This window comes from Amblyomma maculatum, chromosome 9 (assembly GCF_055883805.1).
Source record: "Amblyomma maculatum isolate TAMU_Amacu chromosome 9, ASM5588380v1, whole genome shotgun sequence".
Lineage (NCBI taxonomy): Eukaryota > Metazoa > Arthropoda > Arachnida > Ixodida > Ixodidae > Amblyomma > Amblyomma maculatum.
The window spans coordinates 11506345-11529569 of record NC_139352.1 but is presented as its reverse complement, the minus strand read 5'-3'; the positions used below and the strand labels follow the sequence as shown (position 1 = coordinate 11529569).

The 23225-nt window shown below is 46.2% G+C and overlaps 1 protein-coding gene and 1 pseudogene across 2 annotated transcripts; one reads left to right on the top strand and one right to left on the bottom strand.

The window, feature by feature from the left end:
* Positions 1–3648: 3648 nt before the first annotated feature.
* Rnf146 (Ring finger protein 146) lies at positions 3649–19288 on the bottom strand. Of its 2 annotated transcripts, none has more exons than XM_084578126.1 (4): positions 18941–19288; positions 16331–16500; positions 9584–9759; positions 3649–5075 (listed from the first exon to the last, which is right to left on the bottom strand). In XM_084578126.1, the coding sequence occupies exons 1-4, from the start codon at positions 18978–18980 to the stop codon at positions 4553–4555; spliced, it is 909 nt and encodes a 302-aa protein (XP_084434252.1). In that variant the 5' UTR covers positions 18981–19288; the 3' UTR covers positions 3649–4552. The 2 variants fall into 2 exon arrangements, with proteins under 2 accessions (XP_084434252.1, XP_084434253.1); XM_084578127.1 differs by lacking the exon at positions 18941–19288 and adding an exon at positions 18850–18883.
* A 258-nt stretch (positions 19289–19546) lies between these two features.
* Positions 19547–21425, top strand: LOC146178307 (ATP synthase F(1) complex subunit alpha, mitochondrial pseudogene; annotated as a pseudogene).
* Positions 21426–23225: the final 1800 nt, after the last annotated feature.

The window sequence follows — 23225 nt, the reverse complement described above, 5'->3', positions numbered from 1 at the left end:
TCCTTCCGATCAGAGCCCATCACACTTGGCCCGCGTGGAACCCCACAGGGGGCAGTCCTTTCACCCCTGCTTTTCAACCTGGCGATGAAGCGCCTACCCTCCCAGCTTCAAAAAATCGAAGGCATACAACACGCCATCTTCGCAGATGACTTTACGATCTGGTGCCGCACTGGGAACGACGCAGAGGAGGAACGTCTTCAGGTTGCAGCCGACGTGGTCCACCATGTACGCAAAGACTAGGTCCACAATGATCCCCAGAAAGGTCCGACCTGCTTATACTCATGAACCCAAGATAACCTCTAGCCCAGAACGACACGAAATCCCCTAACCATCCGAAATTAAAATCCTTGGCCAGTACATACCACAAGGCCGCAAAAACACAAAGACCGTCAAAAAACTTGCAACAACAACGCAGCAGATAATCAGGATGCTCAGCCGCATTTGCAGCAAGCACCACGGCATAAAAGAAAGGGACGCAATTCGCCTTGTACAAGCTTTCGTCGTCTCACGAATAATGTACGGGACTGCCTACCTCCACCTCACCTCGCAAGAAATCGCAAAGCTAGTCACTAATACGGGCGACCTATAAAACGGCACTGGGTCTGCCGAAGACCACATCAACATCGCGCCTCATGTCTCTCGGCATCCACAACACACTCCTAGTACCCTTCACTTTACACACCAGAGTGCCCACACTGTGGAGAAATAGCTACCGCTTTTCACATGGTGTGGGCATGCCAGTTAAATCCCTTTATCGATAAACTTCCTAATCCCAATTTGGAGCAGTGGGAGGCCATTCTGCACAGCGAGGACACCGACCAACAACGAGGACTGGTTCGCAGGGCCCACGCTGCGGCGCGGCCACTGGGCTGCCGGAATAGGCGGACCACCCACAACTCGGAGAATTCCCAAGCACTCAATAAAGTTTTCAATCAGTCAATCTACCCCAGCAGCACAAAAAACGACAGTACACGCAGAAGTGACGTAGCTCTACGTCACTTTTGTGTCACGTGATTGCGCGTTCAGGATCTGCAAAAATATCCTCCCGATGGCTGGGCTCTTCTGCTCGTTTTGCAGCCGTGCTGCTGATAGTCGACCAAACCTGGAGGTGGGGATTTACCGCGCAACCGTGGACAATGCTGCATGACCCAACGCTTTTTTGGCATGGCCTGCCAGCAATGGTTTTCGGAAGACCCGTAGTCCCGCTTCGTGATGGATACAAGTTGTTCGACGGCGTTCCGTTTGGACAAATCAATGAGTGTATGGTACGTGGCGGGCAGTTTCGAGGTTTTGTGGCTGCAGAGCCCGACAACTGTTTTTTTTTTTTTTCTGCCGTCGCCGCTCGCCGTAAATCTGTGCCTGCACGCCTGAAGTTGCATTAGTTATCATTGACTCCAGACTTTCGTTTACTGGTGTTTTGAGCTGTGGCTGAACTAGATTTACGTATACACATGAACTGTCACATTCATTGTTTTTTTTTTTTCCATATAGTCTACTGAAGGCAAAATATTACTCTGACCGCATTATTTTTTGACGAATGCTGTGGGCACAAAAACTGTGCAGAAATACCAGATGCCCTATGCACATGGAGTATTCTTTTCTCTCCTCTAGGAGTATGTGAATGAGCCCATGTCACGTTGATAGCTGAAAACAGCATGAAAGGACATAATTAGCACAGCATAAGATATTCGGGCAGGATTGAGCCAGACTTGCAATAAAACCTTATTCCTTGACAAAATTCCACAAGGACAAGCATATACACGTGGCAGGAACAATCCAGCTCTTATAAAATGCATGTCAAACACCGATGACAACAATTCGCCATCTTCAGCTAGACTATACACACAACAGGGCAAAGGCCTCTCCCATATTCCTCCAAGTAACCTGGTCCTGTGCTAGCTGCATCACTTGGCCCCTGCAAACTTTTTGACCTCATTTGCCCACCTAACTTTCTGCTACCCTGTTGCGCTTTACTTCCCTTGGAATCCAATTGGTTACCCTTAGAAACCATCGGTTACCCTCACTTCGCATGACATCCTGCCCATGCTTATTTTTTCTCGATTTCAACTGGAATGCCATTAACTCGAGTTATTTCTCTGACCCACTCTGCGTGCTTACTATCTCAATGTTACAGGAATTAATATGCCACATAAACGGGCACATCACTAGTAGTGATGTGATCGGGGTTGGGGGGCCTAGGCTTCACTACAGTAGGACCATGGGGAGCAGAGACGAAAGATCAGGAGCAGCCAGGGAGGAGAGGCAAAGACGAACATTTTTTACACTTTTTACATGATGAAATAATTACAAGCACGAGGAAGAAAACGAAGCTCTCTGTGGAGACGATTTCCACTGCTTACATACGATCGGTTGTCCCCACTTCCCCAGCTGGGGAAAAAGTTGAATTGGTGTAGCCCAATCAGCGGAGCACAAAAGATCACTCGATGTGCCGCCCACTGCTGAGGGTGGTGCTCAAACTTCCTTTCACATTTTTAGGTGGCGAGGGAAAACTTTTCTGGTGTCGATGACAATGTTGTGCGGGTAGTGGAGATCCTGCACAGAGGCGAAACATCCCCCGATGTGGCCTGCTGGCGGCGGTCATTTCCTCCACATATTTCAAGAAGGCCACCCGCCTTCTTCGAGAATTCGATGAGCGGAGTCAAGGCTGCCGGTCCATTCAACACAAGGACACGTTCCCTGCTGTCGCCGCCGTGGATGCCAAGGGGGATTAAGGCCCGAAAGGCAGTCTGTCTCCGTCCCAAAGGGGGGAGGCGAGGAGGGTTGGCTGCAGCAGTAGTAGACAAAGGGTCACTCACCTGCCGGCGCCGCCGCTTCAAGGCCTTTGACAGCGGTCGCTCGCCAGCGTTCGCTAGACCCGTTTCTGTCTTCAGCTGCTGGAGACAGCGCGAACCTCGGCTGGAGCCCCATTCACAACAGTAGATAAAGCACTTCGTCATCTAGCAGGCTTCTAGTACTTCACCATTCCAGCTTCGTTCTTCCTCAGAAAACTACTATAATGTCAAAAAACTGTGTCTACTATCATGGCTTGTGACATGTGCATTTCCAGTGACATGACCACTGCAAGAATCACGACTGCACCCCCCCCCCTACAAAGTGAAAGATGAAAAGCTCCATTACGTGCAAAGGTGTTCCGCATACACAGCATAACACAAGATTTTAACTTTGCCAAAGCTCCAAGAACAAACTACCAAGCACTGTTAACTCTGTCGAAATTAGATTTTAGTGCATTACTAGAACTCCTATTAGAGTCTTTGACATGCATGTGGTTGTCAATATGGAATGTTATCAAAGACTATAGAGTTGGTCACGACTCGCAAGTCCAGCAGCATCCTATTCTCTTGTGTTGTCCTTTTACATCCATTTCACCCATCGATCGTGGTGCACCAATTCACCTAGCAAGCCACACTTTTCACCTGTTATGGCAGTGTTGGTGGTTAGAAAGGTTCCGCTCTGCAGCGGACGTCCCAGTTTGTATAGAAGCTGTCACACTTAATAGCCTTCAAGTTCTCGCACACCATTTCTATAGCAACAGTGTCGAAGTGTACCTTCGCGCAGTAAACTCGACAGCACAGACAATTCTGTTTGGAGGATAGAAACCACTGGCAAAACAACAAGGTACTGCAACTGTTGTATATCATCCATTTTATTGCCCTCACTGCAAAGTGAAAACAGATGAAAAGCTGCATTACGAACTAAGGTGTTCCTCTTGAACAGTATGACACAAGGCATAAAACCTTGGAAAAGCTCTACAGCTCGGTGAATTACAATTTGTGCTCCTCTCTGGCTGACTGGCAATTCAGCAAAAGACCAGCCTGCTGCCAGCAGCTTGTTCAGAGAGGATAGTCGTGAAAATCTATAATACACATTCCAACACATTGCTTTCAGCAAGCTAATGTGGCTTCATGAACACAAAGCCTAAAACATGCAAAGAGTACCATTCACACACACACACACACACACAAAAAGTTACACCAGAACATTATCTGGAAGATGATATCTAGGCATGAGTCATAGCACTGATATGGGTGCCCATTCAAATGGACAAATCAATACACTACATGCGACCTAACGGACTTTAAAAACACCAGCACCAAGTGAGCAGAATGACATTGTGTGAGTTCTCAACTTTGGTACAAGCACTTAGGAGGCACAGCCTAAAATACAGTTCAGCAACTTAACTAGCTGTACAAGCAAAGTAGAAAATCTTTTATGATCTCATGCTTTTATACTCTCCAGATGGTCAGAATTTGCGCAGCCCACTCTAAACCTTTTCTTACTGCCAAAGTTCTATTTTTCATTTTCATTTGAAGTGGGCCCACACAACTGACAAAATGCAGCCATAGTTTGCACAGCCAAATATGCAAACTTGGTCTTGCATGGTGCAATGACCCGATGCTGCAGAGTAGTGCAACACGTGGCGTGGAGTCTTGAATCATGATTCCACCAACTGCCCAGATCTCCATTCAATACATTTTGGAAACAAAGGTCGTACACACAAGTAGAGTTTGCCCCTTTCCCATATTGCACTCACTCATAGGTTATCTTCATAGTACATCCTGCGACCAACAAGACTCATGCGATATGGTGGTTCCAACAAAGTATCACCACTCCCCATTTCGGCACTGTCCAAGTGCAATGCGTCAATGGATATTGTTATAGAGAGTTCCTCTGCATCCTCCTCAGACAGCAACGATCTGTGATCACCACCGGAAGGGTCAGGAAGCTCGGCATTTGATTCACTATAGATTCCGTCATGCTGCACAGTGTTCCTGCCACCTGTGCCTTCGTCAACACTTGCTGAATCGTCTCGCAATGAGCGTCCATGCATTTCTTCAGAGGCACTGCATTGCTGCACTGTTGTACACACTGGCACAACACCACTGGCCGTGCCTCCTCGCGCCGGTTCCTCGAGTCTAATGCCTGCAATGCCTTTCTTGGGGACACTGGCTAGGTCACGTTTGACTCGCCGCCGCCGAGATATATCGTTCCTGCGCACTTGGACCATGTGCTCAAAGTCAACAATGTAGAGGAAGCCTGCGATAAGGACCTCACACCTGCAAAGACGCATTGTGATAAGCAAATGAAGCCTTTGGGAAGGTCAGTAGCTCAAGCCTTTGATACAAGCACGCTACCTTCAAACAAAAGGATCTGAGCAGTACTGAAACATGTCTGAGGTCACAGCCCCATTTATCCATCTTTTGGCAAATCATACAGACAGTGTCGTAGGCAGTGATTACTCATTGCCACCCACCCAAGCGCAGCCATAAAGTCGCAAAGGAAAACTATACAGCTTTCTCAGAAACTTCGTAGTTAAAAAAAATTTGTCCTGGTCTGGGGCTCGAACCAGAGACCACCGCCTGTACAGGGCAGCCGCTCAGTTCTACCAACTGAGCTAACCAGGATTGCCAGCAGATGGCAGGATAGCTTCCCTTTGTAGCCATATGGCTGTACTTAGGTGAACGGCAATGTGTAATCACTCCCTTACTACAAATTCAACATCACCTTGGGGGATTCCCTTCATTTTGGACTCTACAGTCAGTTCTGACAACAGCTGGCACTAGATTCCCTTAACAGCAGAAGCACCAAAGTTGGATCTGCCACCTAACATGCTGAGCATAAAAAACTTCCCCTGCACATCAATTTTTATTCTCCAGAATACATTGTTTGACCTTCCCTGCGACCTTTATGAGAGCCAGAGCAGGTAGACAAACACCACATGCCTACGACCAGCTCTTTCAAGGCATCTGCTCAGCTATGATCATTAATAAAGACCAAGAATGCCGCTTCTAGCAAACTTCTGTATACATGTTTGGCCTGCATTCGAAACTTAACTAGTAGCTTGGCAAGCACAGATGAGGCAGCCGAAGCATCAAATGCTAAAATGAAAGCTGCTGTGGCTAACGATGCAACCTAATAACTAACACTTTCTTTTTTATAAACGTAAAATTTTATAAAAGTTTATTCGAGCATGAGCTATGCATACCTGCCAACCTAGCAACATGAAAATTCTGGTGACCGTCGAGGGCTTTTTTTTAAATTTTCGGGAATATTTTCCAACACAGCGGTCCCGCAACGCTTACAGCAGGTTGTGCTCGACAAGAAATCCCGTGAAGAGGCACTCTGCACAGATCACACTGTCTTCGCCGCTGTTTTGGAAGAAACTGCCAATGGTGCCCTACACTTCTGGAACACGAACATTGTTCTTATGCTTTTGTGAAGCGACGTGTATCTAGATGTCGTTCTTGCCGCCATTTGAAACATTCACATCACAGGCACATGTGGTACAGAATCTATACTTGTCACCTTTTCGCGAACTGTCAAGGCACGGAAACTCAGTCATGTACGATTTCCAAAACACAAGTACTTCTTCTTGGCTTTCGAAAGCGCTATCGATTGTTCCGACTTGGGTACAGTGCCCTACAAGGGGGCAGTGGACTTACTCGCCGGCCAATGCTATGCGGAGGGCTCCGCGAACGTTGAAATATCAGCTTCTCAAATAAGCCGAGTAGCGGCACTGGCTTCAATTGAACGTGGGAGCGGCGGCGCAGCCCCACTACTGTAGTGGAGCAGCCCAGGCATAATAGCCCAAGTTCCTGATTTGCATTAGTTTGCTGTGAATGTCGTCGCAGGGTTTCTTTTTTTTTTTGCTTCAGTGTTTTTGTCGCACACATCATGGAAGATATAAGTGTGCTCTGCAATGACTGAGCCATTCCGTGACATAGATATATATATTAAAAAAAAAAGCACTATTACGCGGCGGAGGTGGGGATACGATTATGTGAAGGATAGGCCGAAGTTGTCTTTGTTTGGCGTTTCCAAGGATGGAAACGCCAGCGACCGCTGCGAAGACCAGCAAGGTCTGGTACAGCGAGCCCAACGGGTGGCAATAGCCAGCGGAGCCCTGGACTGAGGGCAACCGACCATTGTGCAAAAGTGGACGAAGTCGACGCAGAAGACTCTTGTGGATTTAACAAGCAGACATCTCTGAAGACATCCCAAAAACCGCCAAGTAATATAGGGCTAAATAAAGTTTTTCCTCCTCCTCCTCCAATGATGGAAATAGGTGGAAAGAGTAGGACCTCAAGGAACCACAAACCACAAATCTGACGAATGCCTGGACGATACAAGCGCCGTACGTATGTGAGCTCCAGCCGCACAATATCTACTCAGCCACATCAACAAAATAATAAGAAAGAGAGTTGAGGATAGCAAAGAGGACAGGCTAACAAACTTCTGTGACCGAAGAGGCCTCCTTTATCCATTTAGTCAGTTGCACAGATTCGTGAAAAAGCTAGAGGATCTCAGGGATCGAATATGCTTCTGTCAGAGCGAGCCACACTCCGACAGTATAATGGATATGCTAGCTGGCAGCTGTTCAGAGCAGACTTTCCCTCGAAATCGTTTTCGATGTACACGCTCCTACCCTCACAGCTGGAATAATTAGTTTTTATGATGTTACACGTCATTTCAACGTGAAGGGACTTAATTACTGACTTCACAGTGAGCGACAGAGGGCCAAGAAGCTCAAGTTGAGCAGTTGCACATATGACTTGCTCCATGAATCAATGGCTGGATGTTGCACTTCAATCCTCCGAAATAAGAACAGCATGACACAATTGTAACTGCATGGTGGGTAACAAATTCAGGAAATATTGAAGCCATACGTGCAATATTTCATTTTGGCTTAGCAAATCCACAAACTTCATTAACATGTCTGCTTTTTTAGCTCGGCTATAAAGTATGAACACTCTGTTTTCTAATTCACTGGCAGACTACCGAACATAATCTTGATACAAAATTAATTTATGCAACATGAAATGAAACAGCATATTTGGCCACCGATCCTCTAATACAAGATTTTTGTTTTCTGTAATTGTTCACGATTTCCTGATCATTCGGAACACTTAAAAGCTTTTTCCACTTGAACAAAATTCATCGGCGACGACTTGTTTGAATAAAATGTCTCGTAATATTACTACATGGCAAAATATCATGTGGCCTAAACAACTGTGTTGTTTGCTAAAGAATATCAAGTGTTTCAAAATTAAAAACAAATAAGACTGAACGGCTTCGAACTGAAATCAGCAGAAGTGCCAGGAAAATGAAAGCTGCAAGCAAAGCTAACATGTGGACTGCGTCAGAGGAGCGACTGAGTAAGCCCACTGCCGCTTTCTAGGGCACTGTAACTTGAGGAAACACAAAGAGTAGTTTGGCGTTCCACACTTCACTTGACAACCTGAGAAGCCAATGGAAGCCTAGCACAGCTAGCGCACCCACGATCTTATATAACGACTGGGTTGCTAAATGCGCGAGCCAGCCTGAGACAAGCCAATCTGGAAAATTCAATATGGCGACGCCCGTCGGATGATCGCGTTTGTGGTGGTGCCAGCGACCGTTACATCGGTTCAAGGTGCATGCTGGTGACTAACTGTTCCTGCGCTGCTTTCTGGCATGGTTATATTATAGCATGTTAAAGAATTATAGCTATAGCGCAAAAAAAAGAATTTAAAGAATAGAAAAAAAAGCGCTGGGCTGTGGCGGCTATTTTTCGGGAGATTTGAGATCGCATCCATACAATCGGGAGATGTAATCAAAATTCGGAAGAGTTGGCAGGTATGGCTATGTGGCAACCAATACAATTTTGTAGTGAAAGCTACACTGCGGTAGGTTTTCAAGACCTCGGGTGGCCGCAGCTACGTCGTGAAGAAATGTAGCTACGAGAAGACAACAAAGACGAAGGAGAGGAAGAAGAAGAGGAAGAAGAACGCTCGGTCACCCACAGCTAATGCTTTCGCTCCACATTCGATTGGTTCAGCAGCGTTGAACCCTTCTAATATTTTTTATAGCAACAATATCTATATTGTGCAGAACCATTGTACATAAAAAATTACTAAAACATTTGCAAATAAACTGCACAACACCTTTAAATACAATGCCTGGCACACAAAGATTGGCTGCAACCATCACGGCTCAGTCAGAGTACACACACCATAGCCTAATTTTCATCGCTAAAAGTTAGGCAACAATTCAAAGTAGTACATACAGTGAACTTCAATTGCATCTTTATTATTTGTGACAATGCACAAGACATTAGTGAGTATAGTATGTCACCATCTAGAATTTACTTATGCTCGATAGATAATTTATAAGTAGATTTCTTCACTCGCGTCACACTTTGGCTTCAGCCAGACTGTGGCTATGATTGGATTTGGGGCCCCACAAGGCATATATAAGAACTGCTACTGGCTGGCTTAAGAGTTCGAAGTGAATCAAAGCAACAATTATACCGCAGATTTATACGTCCTCAAGCCCGTTTGCATATCACAGTTATCGTCCAGCTGCTGAAACAAAAATGCAACAGCATAAGAAAAAGAGTTTAATCACAGGTTGCTGACCGGGCACATGCACACTATTTTGTGCACTATTTTGAAGAATAAAACAAGCAAACCAAATATTTGCTGTCACTAGTCTTCTTAACATTAAACAGTAGTCAACCAGTACATCATATCACAGGGGAGCAGAATATGTCAATGTAGGTTCCAAAGCAACCAAAATAGCATACCTTCGTTCTTGCTTGGAACACGCCGCTTCCAACTCAGCGCTGGTTCTCTCGTCATACTGCCACCAACCGTTGCGACCCTCATAGAACCACCGATAACTCTCCTCAGTAGGGGATTCTTGATCTGACTCTGGATCTGGAATCAGCTCCGGCTTCTCTGTGAAATCTGCTGGAATTTCCTGAAAAAAGAAGGAGGCAGTCTATGACCACAACTACATCATATAGCCTTTGCAGTAGCAGCCTATATAAACCACTGGCATGCCTCAGGCCCTTTAGACCTTTGCAGAACAGCAGTGCACACTGATGAAAACATGCAGAATACACTGTGGCAAGGATCCCCTTTTCGTATGTTAATGGTGAATGGTTACTTTCCTTTGCAAAAGACACTGCAGCAACACTGCTCAGGAGCAATTTTAGGCATTCTAGATGCAATCCTCCCTACATGCACAATATGTGAAGCGTGACTATGCACAAATAGACAGCTATGCTGAGACGGTAGTGGCTACTTGGCAGAAGAGACATGGTCAGAACCATCTGAGGATCTTTGCAGGTACTTGCTGGGATCGCCACTAAATCTGAGTACTGATGTGTAGGAATCTCCATTAGCTTTCCAGCTCTTCCTATCAAAAGCAAGTTGCCCAAGTACAGCAGTGACTGTTGCTTATGCACACTGTTGGCGAGCCAGAAAACCTGTTGGTAAGCACATCTTTTGGTTTGGTTAACAGTGCGCAATGTCCAAAAGTAACTCGGACTTTGAGGAACATGATAGTGAAAGATTATGAAAATTTTGATCACACGGGGTTCTTTTGAAAAGCACACTGACTTAACACAGTGCGTAGGCACCTTGCTTTTCACCTGCGTCAAAACGCAGTCACCATAGCCAGAATTGAACGAGTGTTTTTGGAATAAGCTGTCAGGCACCCCAACTACTGAGCTACCACAGCAGGGCTTAGCAAATTTTTTAAAGAACCTACTCGGTATCACCAATATAAGTGCAGTGCGTCATTGATGCACAAGCTGCACTATGTGTATTTTGGTAGCTGCTTGGCTTTTAACTCCTTAAGGGCCAAATAAATAAATATCTTTTGTTCCTAAATTGCCAAATTTTTTTTATTACGTAAAATACTTCAGTAACGTGTTTGAAAAACAAAAAAAATCACAGAAACTATTTCTGGCAGATAATTATATTTAATAGTCATTACTTGCCCCCTTGTGCAATACTCCATACCTTACACCTTTGAGGAGCATTGCGAAATAAAAAAATAAATTCTTGAAAGTACAGATAGTACGAAGTGGCTTAGAATTGCCATGCAAAAGATGCGCCGTTGCTTCTATATGCATTCAAACTAGATGAAACCACTATTCGTGTGCTAGCGTTCGAAGCATGACTCTGCGCAGAGGGCCTTCTCGCACCACCTATCCGGCACCATTCACGGGAGCTCACCATCGCGTCATCGCTACTGTTTTCCGCTTCTGACTCGCTGTCGGTAAAAATGTCATCGCTATCATCTTCACTTGAAGAATAAAAAACGGCATCGTCATCACTTGCACTATCATCTGACGCAGAATAATCTGCATCAGATCCACGCATGCATGATGCCATGTTTTAGAAAACGTGGGAAACGGGATGCGAAATTCCGCCATCTGGTGTTCGAAATCGCATTCAGGAAAAACGCCAAAGATGGGACCAGTACTGCCATCTATGTTTTATGTGGTAAAGTACCGTTTCAAGAGCTGGGCTTGCCAAAAGCCCCTTAAAACATTGCGGAAAAGCTATGACGACCTCAGCTCGTCATAAGCAAAAAAAGTGCCGATCGCTTGTGACAAGCTGAGCTCGTCATAAGCCCTTAAGGGGCTTATGACTGAAAAAAGTAACTGAAATAAGAAAAATGCCTTAAACGAGTATGGACACTGATATTTGATTTAGTCTTTCAAATGATGCACTGCCAGTCTACAAAAATCACCCCATGGTATTCACCGACAACTGCTTAACAATTGACTTTCTCTCTGATGCTGTTTCGGTTTGATGAGCCGAACAATATCTGCGACATGTAAAAAGTACTCAGTTTACACAAATCATAAGAAAAACTGCGACAAAGTCAATAATATACAGCTTAAATTCAGTACGCCCCTAAAGCCAGCCTGCTTTGGAAGCCAGAATGTCAACAAATGATGTATCAGTAGTTATATCAGTTTCTTTTTCATTGTGTGACCTACACACTTTTCACATGTCACAGCCATTGTTCGGTTGATGAAACCGAAACCAAAACAGTGTGGCACAAAAAATACAAATCAAAATTATTTACCAGGCATAGGCAAACACCCTGTGGTGATTCATATATAGGGTTGTTCGTTTTCGGGTAAAACCCGATTTTACCCAATTTTTGCACCCCGAGCGTGTTCCTAAAATATTGGGTAAAGCCCGATTTTTCCCGATTTCTGAAACAACTGTGCCCACGGAATTGCTGTGCCTCCAGTTGGTGCGCAACCGAGAAGCGGCCAAAGCGGCCGACAGACAAACAATCGTTGATTGCAGGCCCCGTGGCGCCATCTAACGTCGAAGTCCCGAACACAGCGCCAGTAGATTGGGCACGCGCAGCGGCGATATTTACACATCGTGCATTCGCAGCACTGCTGACTAGCGTTCAAGATAGGAAGAAAACGAAAGACATTGGATGATTGGTGCAAAGAACACGAGGATTTGCATACTACAACAAAAGACTCTGAAGGCAGCTCGCGCTGGTGTGCAAGTACTGCAACACCGAGATGGTCACCGATCCAGCGAAGAAGCCCTACGACCGAATTCGCGAGCATCTCGCGTCATCGCGTCATAAGAAGTTGAAGATGGCGGTCCAAGAAGCTGAAAAGGCGGGAACATCTCAGCCAACGCTCTTCGATGTTTCATGTAGGCAGCGTGCGAAAGAAAATGAAGCGGATGGCGTGATTCACGACTTCGTTCGTGCCCTGGCGTACAGTGGAATCAGAATGTATCAGGCGGACGGACCTCTGGGGGATTTCGTACGCAAATACTGCAAGGCCGCTAAAACTATGCCGACTGGACAGCGAGTTCGGACTAAATACCTGAAAGAAGCTTTTGACAAGGACATGGCGAAAATCCGTGATGATATGCAAGCCGTTAAAGTGAGTGTTATCGTCGACGAATCCCCTGACATAACCGGAGTGCCTACCATTAAAACTCTGATGTGCTATTATAGTCAAAGAGCAAAACAGAAGCAGGTTTGTTTAGTCGACGTCGACACAGTTAATACTTCGAACAGCTACACAGTGGCCCGGGTAGTCGGCAAGGCTCTCCTTACTGTGGGCAAGACGTGGAAGGATGTTGTAGCCGTAGCCACAAATTCCGCGGAGTACATGCGAAAAATGGTACGCGAGATCTGCGAAGCTGAAGCGATCCACATCTTGCATGTAAAGGACTTAGCCCATTTGATCCATGTGAGCATTGACCATGCGATTTCGTCACCTTGCGTGTCTGATGTTCGATCCGCAGTGATCAAGTTCGGAGCATTATTTAAGCACGCTAACAAGCTGCACAAAAAGTACATCGAAATATGTGCCTCTAATAGTCTGTTTGGCGCTGATGCAAAGAAGCCTCCTTCTGTAGTTCCGAACAGATGGCAAAGATTCTACAAAGCGCTTGTTGTCGTCATAGAAATGTGGAGCTCATTCACAGAACTTGTTGAATGCTCGCATGATAGCACCAAAGCGGAAGCTATTCGAGCGATACTTTCTGAAAAAGAGGTTCTTTATGCAAAGGCAGTCTTAATGAGAGATGCACTCGAGCCTCTTTTAGATGTCCAGAAAACGCTTGAAAGCGGAGAACTCATGCCAAGCTTCGATCACCTCGTAAACGTCCAGCTACAGCAGACTGTCAACGAGCTTTCCACGACGATCGGTAAAAGTGATCGGACGAAAGGTGTTTTGTCTATGTTGCCTAAGAGCAGTGCCATATTAGTAAAAACTTGTTGTGAAGAGTTTTGCGCCAAAATCTCCACAAAATGGGACTGCACTTTAAAACGGAACGTCTCAGAAAAAGAAGAAAACCAGTTGACATTGTGGAAACTGGGAGGCGTACTCGATCCGTTCCAGATGCGGCTGCTGAGTCAGTCGTTTGATGACTACCAACCTCTCTTTAATTCCGTGATGGACGATGTAGGCTCGCTTCGCGAGGAGTTCAACCAGTACTTGCTGGAAGCAAGCCCCACGAATGAAGGTGTTGAAGTGATGGACTTTTGGAACGACGCAACTGTGCGTTACCCAAGGCTAGCATATGCAGCGTTATCATTGTTGTGCATAGCTAATGGCAGCTGTGACGTTAAGCGAACGTTCTCTCAGCTAAGGTACCTGCATAGACAACACAGGTCTCGTATGTAAACCGAGATGTTGTGCATGCAGATGATTGTGTATGTTAATAAGGACGTGTAGAACGTCGATGACCAGCCCTCGTGAATAAAATGTTTCTTTTCTCAAAACTGACCGTTGCCTCTCACTGCGAGTAATAATTACCAAAGAAACGCCAAATTTTGCAATATTTTCTTGAAAGCAGCCCAAAATCTAGCCCTAATTGTTACCCATCGGTTAGAGCAAATCGAATAAATTATTAGTTTGCAAATTTAACCTGATAAAACCCGAATTGCAGAATTTTCCCACGAAAAACCCGATTTCTCCCCTATTATCAAGCCGAAAAATAACGCCCGATTTTTACTCCCCGAATTTGAAAAAAAAATAAAACCCGAAAACGAATAACCCTATTCATATACAATGGATCATTACAGAGAAGAAAATTATTAAATTAAAATTGGGTGCTTACAGTCCATTAAATGTGTCCACTTAGAGTAGGACACAACTGAAAAACACAGCAGCGACATAGCAGCTAACCAGTCACATCAGTAAATGAAAGCAACATTTTAATATTTGACTGTGCCAAAGAAGTCATAGCCTTCAAAATCCTGGTTCTTATAATTTTGCCTTGTGGATAAATTTGAGTTCCAGTCACAATGAAAGCTTCAATGCTAGACTATTTCTTTGTCATGAAGGAAAAGAGTGCGACAGTCTGGAGTGATAGGAGAGCTTCAACACACCCTTAACACAACTTCAGTTCATTTTCTAGGAATGCCTGAGTGATAAGGAACCCTTGCAGATTTTTCTACAATGCTTAAAGTAATAAACCTTTATACTGTACCATTTTTACTTCGATAAACAAAGTGTCAGCCCTGAAACAACCAGTTTTTACAAAACAACGCCATAACCTGTGCCAGCTTGAAAGCTGCACTCACTAGCCGGTTCATGGGGGCATGCAGAAATGCTGCTGCAAAAGTGTACACGTTGTGTGCTTGATGGTGCGTTGGATGAATATATCCTCTCATAGGATGGATACATATTCTCATTTCACTTTTGGAGGCATGCACCATTTTACTGAACCAGCAGAAGCTGAAGCATTGAGTTACAACTTAAAAGTGTGGTCGCACCAGCAGCCAGTAAGCAACACATTTGCCACTACTGACACATGATGCTTGACTCTGGCTGTATTTCCAGCTGTACGGCCTCCAACATTGTAGAGAAGTTAGCGGTTACTAGCTGTCTTAGCAGCACGCCACCCATGATGTAGAAGCAATCCCTTCGTTCATCTAAATGCATGAAAGCAGACGTTAAGCCAGTGGGAATTCAACATTTCCCTCGCCCGCACAACGTGGCAAACACCCCCCCCCCCCTCTCTCTCTCTCTCTCTCTTTCACGGGTGGCCCTCACCTTTCCCCCCCCTGGCCTCCTTCCCCCAGAGCTGTGTAGAGGGCAGGGGATGAGAGGACTGGTGCAGTGCACCGGGGACCCCTCCTTCCCCCTCCCATCTCATCACAGCGAATAGCGTCTGCATCCGGGAGAGAGAACGCCGCGACACTGGAGCATGCGGATGCTGCTATGACCAAGGATGAAAATTGAGCACTCCCAATAAACAGCTTGGCCTGCTGTTTGTGCCTTGGTGTTTCGTTCTTCTCTGCCACGGATGTGGTCGGAGCTAGTGGTGAGGCGTTTGGCTCTGAGAGCAGAGACCGGGCCCTGTGAGAACCCCCACAAGCCATAATTAAACCTTTTTTTTTTCTTCACTTACACGCAAATATACTGAAGCATAATTTTATTTCAGAGAAGTGGTCTGCAGAAATGTGGCTAGATCCAGGCTTGTTAAATTGGGAAAAATGAACGCATATGTTGCAACTGCACTTTTAATCATAGATGGACACTACAACAACTTCTGCCCATCCTATCTATCGGTGCTTGTTGCCAGTGGCCGGTCCTGCAGCCTATCTATCGTGCTTGTTTCCAGCGGCCGGTCCCGCAGCAAGTCCTCCATGAGTACAAAGAGGCACCAATGGCGAAGAAGCATCAGAAAGGCAAAGGTAAAGGAAGAACCAAAATAATGTAACCACTTATTTGGTCTGTCTCTTCTTTGTCTTCAATTTCTTGGCATATCTTGGCCACGGATGCATACTCACTACCCCTATTATTCATTTCAAATAAGGGACATCGTGGTGCCAAGAATGCAAAGCAGGATACCAATAAAATACATCTTAAAAAGGTGAGAGCCACTTCACTTCGTGTCTTACACCAACATGTTATTAATGCACACACTATCTGCAGCATACAAAGCATAATGCATGATAACATGCAGTCACATTTTACCGACAGCATTTCAGTCAAGCATCCAGAGCTGCTCCTCATAAGGGTTGTCACTCTCACCTGCCGACACATGGCACACCTCTTGCTCTGGTTTGCTATGCCCTTGACGCACAGAAAGCAGAAGATATGACCACAGGGAAGCTTGGCCGGATGGATACACTTCTGGAGGCAGATGGCACACTCGAGCTTTGGAACGGCTGGTTCCTCCTCACCATCACAGGTTCTTGTGGCTAATGGTAGGAGATGAGGATGATTAATAAAACTTAATTTTCCACCAATTTAAGAGGCCCCCTACTCCCCGTTCCTGGCACGCAGGCCTGAGGAACGGGGGCTGGAACCTCCGCGACTAAGGACTGGCGAATATACATTGGTTATTCGGGGCCTCAGCCGCCAGGCGGACGGCTCTTTGCTGGTCAGCGGGGACTTCGCTTCGCAGCAGGGTCTCCCAGGCTTCTCTACTTTTAATGTTATCCCTAGCGCCCGGAGACTTAGGGCATTTCCAAAGTATATGGTCGAGGGTCCCCCTCGCTTCACAGCTTTACATTTATCATTTTTCCTTTCTTCTATCTGAGTGTGAAACAACCAGACAGGGTTTGGGAAACTTTTGGCTTGTAATCGTCGCCAGAATATGGCCTCTTTATTATTTAAACCAGGATTCGGTGGCCGGCATCAGACTTCTTCAAAATTTATAATTTTCGATGATTTCTTTATAGGCTTGCAAACGTTCGTCCCTCTCCTGGCAGTCGGACGGCTCCGGGTCTGCTCGTAAGTAGAGACCTCGGGCTAAATCAAGGGCCGCCTTGTTGCCGGGGGCAGACGTTTGTGCTGGTGGGACCCAAATTAGGGTGATTTTGCGATCGATTTTAGCTACAGCTGATAAAATTCGGGCGGCTTCTTGCGAGACCCTGCCTTTTCTGATATTCCAGATAGCAGTTTTACTGTCGCTAAAGATTAATCTAGCCTTCGTTCTGACGTAAGCGAGCGCTATTGAGACCTCTTCAGCCATGTCTATGTTTTTGTTCCGGATGGTGGTGGAGACGACTGGTGCACCGCTACCATTGACTACCACGGCGACTGCCGCCCCCAATCGGCCGCTTGCAGCGTCTACGTAGGTAACTTCTTTTACTCTGAATTCTTTTGCTCTTTTAGCCAGTACTTCTGCTCTCGTTTCCCTTCTCTCCTTGTGGTATTCTGGGTGCATATTGCGGGAGAGAGGAGGGACAATGATTTTCTCGTGACATTGCGGCGGTAGGGCAACCTTGTCAGCTGTGCCTCTAAGATGGTTCTCTCCTACCATTACCCTGAACCTAACTTTCACTCATGAGGTCAAAAACAAATGTCTGTCAATCATACAGTCTCAGTGCATTTGCTCAAAACTCAAGCGTAGGTGACAGTGTTCCCGCAACAACACTGGTGCTCCTTATGGCATTACTAACGTGTGAATTGTACCCCGATACATGCTTTAAAACATTGTGCCTTCAGTTTCCTGAAGTGTCTTTCCTTCAGTTTCAACAACTGAACCTTCAGTACTGCAAAGATAAAGAGGGATGCAGCTGGTCTTTGACGAAGGCTTTTCTTTTCTTCCAAATGCCCTCAGCCTCCATTTCACTTTCTTGTTCCTAAACTTGGTTTTACCTTTCACTACTGTTCAAACTCCTAGTAACACCGTTGGATATCACAAGACACAGAATCAGCAATTTGCTGCAACTAGTACTAGCAGCAGATACCGTTGGAAATCACAGAACGCACAATCTGCAATTTGCTGTAACTAGTACTAGCAGCAGATATATACGACAGAATTTTATGGTAGATTATCAGATAAAAATTATTACCACAACTTGTTACCGCTGCTTTTAAGCAGCGGTAACCATCGACTCACCCTGACGACACTCAAGACAAAACAGTTTTATGACTCAAAATAACTTGAGGGCTTGAAAACTGAGTACACATGAGCAGATCTAACGCTCTTCATGAAAAAACTACAAAGAAAAAAAAAACGAACTTCACTGCTTGCCCATGTAATCCGTAGGTGCTTTTTGCTAGGAGCATACATTACAGTAAACTCGTAGCGCAAATTGTAAACAGACGGATGAGCATGGTACATTATCATAAACTGCTATCAGATTCAAACTACACTTCTTCCCCGAAAACCCCTTTTACCGCCCGCTTCATCGCTTCATACCTGCCCTCACGGCATCGCTCAGGTTCCCCCAACCCACCTAACCTAGCCGTGCTCCTTATGATAGGCAGCAAGAATCCTAAGGTGAAAAACTGATATCAAACGTCCATGCTCTCAACCCATGCACACGCAGCGAAAATGCAGGTTACAGTGAGAAGTGTTAGAGAGCAACGCAATGTGTCAGCTGCGACCATTTGCTGTCATTATTCGTTTCAGCCATACAACATCGTCAATTCATCCTGGAGAGTTTTACCTGCACTAGACAGCAGAGCACTACATCTAATAAAGCAAATTCCCGTCCAATAACTTCTAGCCGAACCGTTGAAACGCCATTCAGACAGTTAGGCCAACGAATCGACGCCTATTGCTAAGTTCATGCTTGTGTAATGCACACACGCACACTCAACGTCAACAGCCGCACACTCTACCATCGACCCTGGAAGAAAAAGGTTGGGTTAGTGAACGTGCGCAGCCAAAATTTCAAAACTCACCAGGCGACGAAGTTTCCGTCAGCTCTCGCCTTTCACCCATGCTTCCGTGTTCTTACTGGTTCTGTGAGGCTGTCAAGACCGTCAAAGACTTTTAATTCGGCTCAACGCGAATCATTATATCACTACCACATTGTGACCGTTTACCATACAACTGAGAGGAAATGCTAGTGATTTTCTGCAAGCGAAATACAAAACGAGGCGCACGAAACAAACAGAACGTCACGAGCGCTATTTTGCCGGGAAGACGTGTCGATAATGCAGCTATTTAAGGAAAGTAATTTTGCTGGCACTGCCGCAAAATTCGCTAAAACTGAAAAGAGCTTAAACAATGTTGCCCAGCATTCAAAGTAAAATAAACGCTTCCACCACGCTTCCACTTTTCTGCATATGTTGTGAATTGTGCTCATGGTTTTGTTTCGCTTTCGGACCGTCGAAATAACCGAAAACCAACCTATAAATATGTACACAGCAAATGCTGCAGTTATTAACAACTTTAAATAGTTCATTAATTTCAAATTTATAAATTGACAGTAATTGTTAAAGTACCTTCTGAAGAAATGTTTAAGCTTATTAAACAAAGTTAAATCAATCACAGGGAGCACTAGCATCGAGAGGTCGAGAGTTCTCTCGGCAGCAGTCGCCGCCATTACCCGGTCCACATTTCACCTTGCAGTTCGGAAATGGCCTTCGTATCCGCCCGATTGACCGGCGCTTTCGCTAAACAGGTGGTGCGGGGCGTTGCCAAGTACCCCGCCCGCTGCACCGGCGTGAGTTCGTACGTTGCACGGCACTTTTCCACCTCAAAATGCATGTCCGCCGGCCCCGGCGCCGCAGAGGTGTCCTCCATCTTGGAGGAACGCGTCCTGGCTCAGGCGACCACAGCTAACCTAGAGGAGACCGGCCGCGTTCTGTCCATCGGAGACGGTATCGCCCGCGTCTACGGACTCAAGAACATCCAGGCCGAGGAGATGGTGGAGTTTTCAAGCGGCCTCAAGGGCATGGCCTTGAACTTGGAGCCGGACAACGTCGGTATTGTCGTGTTCGGCAACGACAAGCTCATCAAGGAAGGTGACATTGTGAAGCGGACGGGTGCCATCGTCGATGTGCCGGTCGGACCCGAACTTTTGGGCCGCGTTGTTGACGCCCTGGGCAACCCTATCGACGGCAAAGGTCCTGTGGCCTGCAAGGGCAGAGCTCGGGTCGGCGTCAAAGCGCCTGGCATCATTCCTCGAATCTCTGTCAAGGAGCCCATGCTAACGGGAATTAAGGCCGTAGACAGTCTGGTGCCAATTGGCCGGGGCCAGCGTGAGCTTATCATCGGTGACCGTCAGACCGGCAAGACTGCCATTGCCATCGACGCCATCATCAACCAGAAGCGTTTCAACGAGGGCACGGACGAGAAGAAGAAATTATACTGCATCTACGTCGCCATCGGCCAGAAGAGGAGTACCGTGGCCCAGATCGTCAAGCGGCTGACGAGCGCCGACGCCATGAAGTACACAATCATTGTGAGTGCGACGGCCTCGGACGCCGCTCCGTTGCAGTACCTGGCGCCCTACTCCGGATGTGCCATGGGCGAGTACTTCCGTGACAACGGCATGCACGGCCTCATCATCTACGACGACTTGTCCAAGCAGGCCGTCGCCTACCGCCAAATGTCGCTGCTACTGCGACGACCTCCTGGCCGTGAGGCCTACCCAGGAGATGTCTTCTACCTCCACTCCCGTCTACTGGAACGTGCTGCCAAGATGAACGACACCTTCGGCGCTGGCTCTCTCACTGCCCTTCCAGTCATCGAGACGCAGGCTGGAGACGTGTCTGCCTACATCCCTACAAATGTCATCTCTATCACTGACGGGCAGATTTTCCTCGAGACTGAGCTCTTCTACAAGGGCATCCGGCCAGCCATCAACGTCGGTCTGTCAGTCAGCCGTGTCGGATCAGCTGCTCAGACGAGGGCCATGAAACAGGTCGCAGGATCCATGAAGCTGGAGCTTGCGCAGTACAGAGAAGTGGCTGCATTTGCCCAGTTTGGCTCTGACCTTGATGCTGCGACACAACAGCTCTTGAACAGAGGTGTCCGCCTCACAGAACTCCTGAAGCAGGGCCAGTACACACCAATGGCCATTGAAGAGCAGGTGGCCGTTATCTACACGGGTGTGCGTGGATACCTTGACAAGATGGACCCCTCCCAGATCAACCGCTTCGAACTAGAGTTCCTGCAGCACATCAGGTCTACTCAGAAGGACCTTTTGGCGACGATTGCCAAGGAGGGAAAAATCAGCGACGACACAGATGCCAAGCTGAAGAAGGTAGTCACAGACTTCATGGCATCATTCCAGCAGTAAAGAGGAGGTGGCAAAGAGCTGTGCCCAGCCATTCCAGAGTGCCTCCCCTGCAATAGACTCGAGGGGTGGTTCACAGAGGGAACAGAAGCCACTGTTGGCTTCCTTGGAAGTCTTGTGAATAAATAGTTTTCCTTATAGAGTTAGTGCTTGGCAGCCATGCCAGGTTTGCTGGTTCTCAGTGGCCTGACTCTGCCATGTGGTGAAGGTCACAGTGCAGCTTTGAGGAAGGACACAATAAGTCGCTCACAGTGGGCGCCTGAACCATGCCACGGGGAAGATAAAAGGTAGAGAGATCTATTGTGGTGGTTGGTGTGATAATTTCGACCACCTAAGGTTAGTGACTTTACATAGCACACTGGTGGCTTTGCACTCTCGCTCTATAAAAACGCGATAACCATGTCCAGGATCCAATTCCACAACCTCGTGCTTGGCATTACTTTGCTTGGGATAGCAAGCACTCTCTGGTATTGTAATATTGCTTATGGGTTGCTATGTACATCTGGTGGCAGCACAATGTACTCAGTTGGTAAAAGCCCAGACAAAAGCGAATTGGAAAAGTCAATAGATGGGCTGTATGTGACATCACAGGCACCATTATGGTGGTGCAGTCGTCACCAAGCTACCAAAGTGTGGAGGTATGAATACCGACAAAGTTCACTACAGTTGTGGTTGAATCTAGCCAGTGTTGTTACTTACACACACACCACAGTGTAAAAATATACCTCACAGAATATCCAATGCAGCCATGATTTATATTCTGAGTGCACAGTGTGAAAAGTGCTTGGGAGCCACACATAATGCTAAGCATCGGAAGAAACCGCACGTTTCTTCTTCACACGCTGACAAATTCTTGTGAAAAGTTGCCTAGGGAGCTTTGAATACGCAGGCTTTCTAGACAGCCATGTGTTAAATGTTGCAATTACTCTCATTCTCCAATATGCAAGGATTCTAATGAAGCCAAAGCCACTCAACCACCAAGGCATGCCAATGGCAATGGCACAGGTTAATCTTGATCATTGGTTTCTCATTACGCCCGCGAAGTCCCGCAATTATGCCCAAGAAATAAACTTCTGGACTTGCATTAGGAATTGTACTCGGCTGCACAATAGTTGTCAAGCAGGCTAGTGCTTCAAGGGCACTCACCTTTTTTTTTTTTTTTTTTTTTTTTTTTTTTTTACTATGAGTCCTCTAGTTGGCAGTAAGCCTGATGGCATTTAGAGAATGTTAAATCTATCACAACACAGTGACTCAAGGAAAGTGATAGATACGTGTAAAGACTGGAAGAGAGTAGAGCAGCTGAGGGAACTAACTTGTGTTGACATTCTAATTGAAATCAAGGAAAAATGGCCCAGGCATATAATACGAAGAGAAGATACAATGTTAAGGGCAATGGAGTGGATTTCAAAAGAAGGCAAGTACATGTAGCAGGATGTGGCAGAATGTCAGATGGGCGGATGAGATTACAAAGCTTGCTACCATAAGATGGCTCCGATGATAGGGAAGGTGCCTTTATTCTGCAGCGTGCATAGACGGGTTGATATCTAGACGTTGAAAGATATTTCACAAATACTGATATAGAACTAGACACGTAGATATAGAGAAGCACCTTATAGCAACACAGATGAAACTTAGTACAGAGGGTAACTAATGCACTCGGGGGCGGAAAGCTCGAGCATTTTGGAGCAGCTCAGAATCGGCCAACCTTTTTCCATTCATTCATCTTTCATCTCATACCCTACTGATGCCCTGAGACAATAAATATCTTTACAAAAAAAAAAGCCAAAACAAGCACAATGCTTTTCACTTGAGCAGTGCTGAAGCTTCCTTAATTTCAACACACCGGCAACAGGCCCTGTATGGCTTTCCAACCTTCTAGTGATCAGCCCCTTCGTGGCATCACCCCCATAACTCAATATGATTTTCTATGACGGTGGCTT

Bases quoted from the DNA above. Each gene is read 5' to 3' on its own strand.
- Rnf146 (XM_084578126.1), bottom strand. From the start codon at position 18,980: ATGGGTGAAAGGCGAGAGCTGACGGAAACTTCGTCGCCTG. The intron at 16,501-18,940 runs GTGAGTTTTGAA...TCCTACCATTAG, and splicing joins GACGGAAACTTCGTCGCCTG to CCACAAGAACCTGTGATGGT. The intron at 9,760-16,330 runs GTGAGAGTGACA...TTCTTTTTTCAG, and splicing joins GGTGTGCCATGTGTCGGCAG to GAAATTCCAGCAGATTTCAC.